General features: G+C 42.9%; 1 protein-coding gene across 1 annotated transcript in view; it reads right to left on the bottom strand.

Moving 5' to 3' along the window:
• Window positions 1–1,751: 1,751 nt before the first annotated feature.
• RCL1 (RNA terminal phosphate cyclase like 1) overlaps window positions 1,752–6,000 on the bottom strand; it is a 69,656-nt gene continuing 65,407 nt past the window's right edge. Inside the window, exon 9 of the mRNA XM_046664837.1 lies at window positions 1,752–2,547. Coding sequence (XP_046520793.1) covers window positions 2,397–2,547 — 151 coding nt within the window. The 3' untranslated portion in view covers window positions 1,752–2,396. The remainder of the gene's footprint in view (window positions 2,548–6,000) is intronic.

Raw genomic sequence — 6,000 nt, 5'->3', positions numbered from 1 at the left:
CAATATCATCACCACGACCGCCAGATGTTCCCACTCCAGAAGCTGCTATGCCAGATGGAGGGCTGGAAACCACCAGACACTTTTGTGTTTACAACAGATAGGGGCGCATGTCCCTTCTACTGCTTGCAATGATCTGCCTGCAATCTATATGCCACCCTAAATTGTCCAACAGTGCCATTTCCAGAGCTTGTTCCAAGGGACAGAAAGCCCCTGTAGGATAGCATTTGACAGGTCCAAAGCAAGGTGGCCACTTAGTTCTTTATCTGAGCATGAGCAGATCTGGATTCAAACATCAGCAGCACTAAGACCGCAGTGTGTGTGGTAGGCAGAAACCTCAAATGGCTCTTCAAGATTCCCAGCCCCTGAGTATTCAAACACTAATCTAGGTACTGCTGTGATCAGGTGACCTTAAGGTAGGGAGATTATCCAGGTGGGACTGTGATAGGAGTGACTTAAAAGCAGTGTTTTCTTCAACTGGTACCACAAGAAGTCAAAGTACAAGAAGGATTCGATGCACCATTGCTGGCTTGAAGATGGAGGGAACCAAATTACCAGTAACTTGTTATAGAGGCGGGCAGCCTCTATAAGCTGAGAGTTGTCCCCAGTTGACAGCCAGCCAGAAACGGAGACTCCAGTCCTACAGCCTGAATTTCACCAACAACCTGAATGAGCTGGAAGCACATTATTTCCCAGAGCCCTACCTGGCTGACACCTTGACAGCAGCCTTGTGAGACCCTAAGCAGAGAACCCAACAAAGTCCACGAGGGTCTCTAAACTACAGAACTGTGAGGTGATAAATGGGTATTGTTTTAAGCTGCCAAGTTTGTGGTAATATGTTATGCAGCAACAGAAACCTAATACAGTATAGAAAGCTCTCAGTAAGTAGAGTGCCACAGTTCAGGACGGCCTGGACTTCTTCAGTGTTAGCCCTCCATCTCCACATCCTCCCACACCTCCAGTTGTGAGAGCACAGACTTTCTCTGAGGCCTCCTTTCATCAAAAAAGAAAAGAGTACCAAGAGGACTGGGGAGGCAATGACCTTTCCTTATTTCAAAAGCCCACCTCAGGTGGAGAATGCCATTTGGGATCCTAGTAGAAAGAACTAGGCTCCTTCTCTTTCTACCAACTCCAACCCCATACACACACCAAATGCAGACTCTATGAGTTGACAGGGGCAATCCACCACGGGCCCTGAGTGTTCCTGCACATTCCTGCTGGAGAGGCCCTTACCTGGGCCCTTTCTCGTAACTGCGTTCACAGCAAGCAATCTTGAGGGATGAAGTAATGTCCTTATCTAAAACAAAGAGCCAGTTTGCCATAAGAGGTAGAGTCCCCAAGTATGCCTGTTCCTAGGCTGTGATGCAAACCCACTGTGCGTATGGCATCTAGATGAGGCCCCTCCATGTCACCACTGTGGGACTTGGGGGAGACAGGGGAAACCAAGACAAATATGAAGCTCATGCTGCTTCTTGCGCTCTGAGTAATAAAGTTCTTTGTCTCTGACCCAGGACCCTGACGTCTTCTGCTAACATCCACGAAACAGTAATAATCTAACTTATTAGCTTGCAAGTAAGGTAAAATTCCAGACTTGGACACTACTATACTTAGATCTTTAAATCAGGAGATCTAGTGTCTTCACATTCTAAATTTCAAAGGAACAAAATACCCTTTTTGAATTTTCTTGTGGAGATAAAATCTACATCACAGGGCTATTGTGAGAATAAAATAAGAAACATACAGCACACCTGGGATCTGGAAAATATCCAATAACTTTAATTGGAGCTCTGCCCTCCACACACACTCATCCCCCCACATACCCATACAACGAACCAGAGAGGGAGCAGTATTTGTCTCCAAGACAGCAGTCCATTCAGAAGACAAGGGATCACACAGTCTAATATACCAGTCTCTGACACTTGCATAGCACTGCACTGCTCATAAAGAGTCCCTACCCATATTGTCTCATTTAATCCCTACACAGAAATTGAGGCTGAAAGAGGTCAGGCCTTGCAGAAAGAACAGTAACAGTCTCCACAGGTCTGGAAAACGGCCATATGACAGAAGCCCGGGGTGTGGGCTGAGGAAACAGCTGTGATGTTTTTCTAGCAGCACAACTGTGTCCTGAAGGCACACTCTTTGTCCAGGTAAGCCAAGGGAGCTCTCGTCACGGCGGGGCCTCCTGAGGAATGTCAATGCCACTGGAGAAATGGCTGGAAACCACATGATATAGAGATGTCTTCTATTTGGATATTCTGATTTTTTTAAATGTAAAATTAATAATAAGTCCTTAATATAAGAGGTTATCCTGTCCTGGATAAATTTGGACTTGGTCCATTTCGTGTCCATGGCAGCTTCTGCTTTGTCTGTCAGCACTGGGGCCTTCTCTTGTGACAGTATCACTTCAGGGTCTTGCTAAGGTTGGAGAAGCCAATGCCAACACAGGTCATCAGCACTTTATCCCCACCCTTTAGTTCTTCACCACATGGCCTGGTTTCAATTTTAAACATAATCTGGAAAAAGCTCTTCAAATGCCGCAAAAATTCTATCCTAAAAAAAAAAAAAAGGAGGGAGGAATGAAAAAGGAATTCGATTTTTTAAAAAATTCTCCTTCCCCCACCTAAAACCCAAGCTTTTAATTTCGTAGATCAAGAGGAATGACTAAAATTAACAATTTCTCATCAAAGCGATTATATAGCTATTTATTTATAGCCTGCCAGTTTCCAAAGAGGATTTAGCCAGCCTGCAGAGATGCACACAATACAACATAAATAAATTTATAAAGTAAAATAAATTAATAAATAAATTTTTTAAAAAGTTAGAGGTTAGTACCTGACATAAGTCATTTAGTCCTACACACCGCTAGAGCGAGCATAAATATGGTGTTAATCTTTGAGCAGCTCATGCAAAGAAGCATGTCCTCCCATGAGTCTCAGCATCATGAAATAAAACCAAGCAGAATGACTGCTGCTGACGCTGAAATAGAGAAGTCTTTCTCTTCATTCCTCAACCCCGACAACACAGTCTCAATCACTCAACAAATATGTATTCAGTGCCTACTATGTGCTAGGCATTGTTCTTGGTGCTGGAGATGTTGCAGTCAACTAAAAATACTTCTCTCATGAAGTTTTCAACCTAGTTAAATATTCCTGAAAAGTACTATGGAAATTTACATAAAGTAAACAGGCAGATGGGGGAGGAAATGTGGGTATAACAATATTTGTGTATATATGGCGGGAGGCCATATTGAATAAGGTGGCTGGGGAGGAGCTCAGAGTAAACATGGTGAAGAGTCTCATGGGGCTGTTTCTTGTCATCTCCCTTAAGACAGAGCGATGGCGTCACCCCAAGAGTACCTTGGGAAGAGCAATTTTGTGGAAGGACCATGGTACAGGTATGCAGGCTTCTACTGGTGTGCCCTAGCAGATTCAGCATCACCCCAGCTAGCCTGACCATAAGACTCACCTGGAGAGTTCATTAAACATACAGGTTCCTGAAGGTTCTGCTCAACTGGCAACTCGTAGGGAAGACGTGTCCATGTAGTAGAACCCAGAATCATAGGCCACCACATGCAAAGATGTCCCCTCCCCACCCCTTACCAGGCCCTGTCTCCTCAGTGCACAGGGGCCAGAACCCTGCTGTTAACAAGCATCCATTGTGATTCTTATCAGGCAAGTTTGGAAACACTGGTTTAGTTAAGAACAGATGGTTTGGGATTGGTCCTGTGCCCGAGTGGTTAAGTTCATGTGCTTGGCTTCAGCAGCCCAGGGTTTTGCCAGTTCGGATCCTGGGCACAGACATGGCTCATCACCACTCATCAGGCCATGCTGAGGTGGTGTCCTACATAGCACAGCCAGAGGCACTCACAACTAGAATATACAACTATGTACTGGAGGGCTTTGGGGAGGAGAAGAAGAAGAAGAAGAAAAGAAGATTGGCAACTGTTGTTAGCTCAGGTGCCAATCTTTAAAAAAAAAAAAAGAACAGATGGCCTGCATATCTGAAATGAAGTATTCCAGCAACGTTGTATGGCGCTGCCTCTCAATCAAACCATACAAACTGCCCCCCTAGCCAGATGGTCCTCATCCCCGACTGCACACGAAATCACCTGAGGAGCTTTCAAAATACTGATCCTAGACACGAAGATCAATGAAACAGAATTGAGAGTGAAGAAATAAACCCATACATTTATGGTCAATTGATTTTCAAAAAGGATGTGCCAAGATAATTCAATGGGGAAAGAATAATCTTTTCAACAAATGGTGCTGGAACAACTCCATATGCATATTCACATACGAAAGAATGAAGCTGGACCGTTTCCTCACATCGTACACAAAAATTAACTCAAAATACATCAAAGGCTTGAATGTAAGAGCTAAAACTATGAAACTCACAGAAGAAAACATAGGAGTAAATCTTCATGATCTTGGGCTAGGCAATGATCTTGGGCTAGGGAAAGATTTCTTAGATACAACACCAAAAGCATTAAAACCTTTTGTGCACCAAAGGACACTATCAAGAAAGTGACAATACAACCTCCAAGATGGAAGAAAATATTTGCAAAACATGTATCTGATAAGGGTCTGGTATCTAGGATATACAAAGAACTCTTGCAAATAAATAATAATTTTAAAAACCCAATCAAAAATGGGCAAATGATCTGAATTGACATTTTTCCAAAGAAAATATACAAAGAGCCAATAAGCACATGAAAAGATGCTCAACATTATGAGTCATTAGGGAAATGAAAATCAAAACCACTATGAGATACCACTTCACAACCCAACAGAGTGGCTACAGTCAAAGACAGATAATAACAAAAGTGGGGGTGAGGATGTGAAGAAATTAGAACCTTCATACACTGCTGGTAGGAATGTAAATGGTCTGGCCACTGTGGAAAACAGTCTGGTAGTTCCTCAAAATGTTAAACAAGGAGTTACCATATGATCCAGTGATTCCATGCTTAGGTCTATATACACAAGAGAAATGAAAACATATCCATATAAAAACTTGTACACAAATGTTCATAACAACATTATTCATAACAGTCAAAAAGTGGAAACAAGCCAAACGTCCATTAGCTGATGAATGGATAAAGAAAATGTGGTATATCTGTACAATGGAATATTAGTCAGCCTTAAAAAGGAATGAAGTACTGACACATGCTACAGCATGTATGAACTCTGAAAACACTACACTAAGTAAAAGAACGGTCACAAAGGACCTCATAGAGTATGAGTCTATTTATATGAAGTGGCCAGAATAGGCAAATCTACTACCAGAGGCAGAAGGCAGATTTGTGGTTGCCTGGGAGTTGGGGGAAGTGGGAAGAATGAGGAACAATTGTGAATGGCAAAGGGTTTCTTTCTGGGGTGGTGAAAACGTTCTAAAATTAGATTGTGGTTATGGTTACACAACTTTGTAAACATAGTAAAAACCACTGAACTGCATACTTTAAATGGGTAAACTGTGCTATGTGAATTATATCTCAGTAAAGCTGTTTAAAATAAATATATATGTGTAATGGTAAAAGAAAAGCACTGAGGGGCCAGCCTGGTGGCATAGTGGTTAAGTTCGCGCACTCCGCTTTGGCGGCTCAGATCCCAGGTGTGGACCTACACACGGCTCATCAAGCCCTCCTGTGGCAGCACCTCACACACAAAATAGAGGAAGATTGGCACAGATGTTAGCTCAGGGCCATCTTCCTCATGAGAAAAAAAAGTATTAAACCTGGCTCCCGCCCTCACAGAGTATATACCAAACTAAGTAAAAGCCTACTGCAGTGAATTTTCCATCTTCTCCTATATCTCTGTCTTAGTTGATCTAGTCAAAGGAGAGAAATGGCAAAAAGGAGAAAAAGGGGCCAGAACAATTCCTCATTCTTTTTGGCTGACATGACCAGGACATCAGGGACTAAGAGATGAAAGAGTGACTGCCCTGGAGTGTAGGAGTTCTGGTGAGTGCTGCACGCTCACAGGAAAAATTCCTCACTTCTTTGCTCCC

The sequence above is a fragment of the Equus quagga genome, chromosome 6 (assembly GCF_021613505.1).
Source record: "Equus quagga isolate Etosha38 chromosome 6, UCLA_HA_Equagga_1.0, whole genome shotgun sequence".
Taxonomy (NCBI): Eukaryota; Metazoa; Chordata; class Mammalia; order Perissodactyla; family Equidae; genus Equus; species Equus quagga.
The sequence above is the reverse complement of the archived record's forward strand: the minus strand, read 5'-3'. Positions and strand labels throughout refer to the sequence as shown.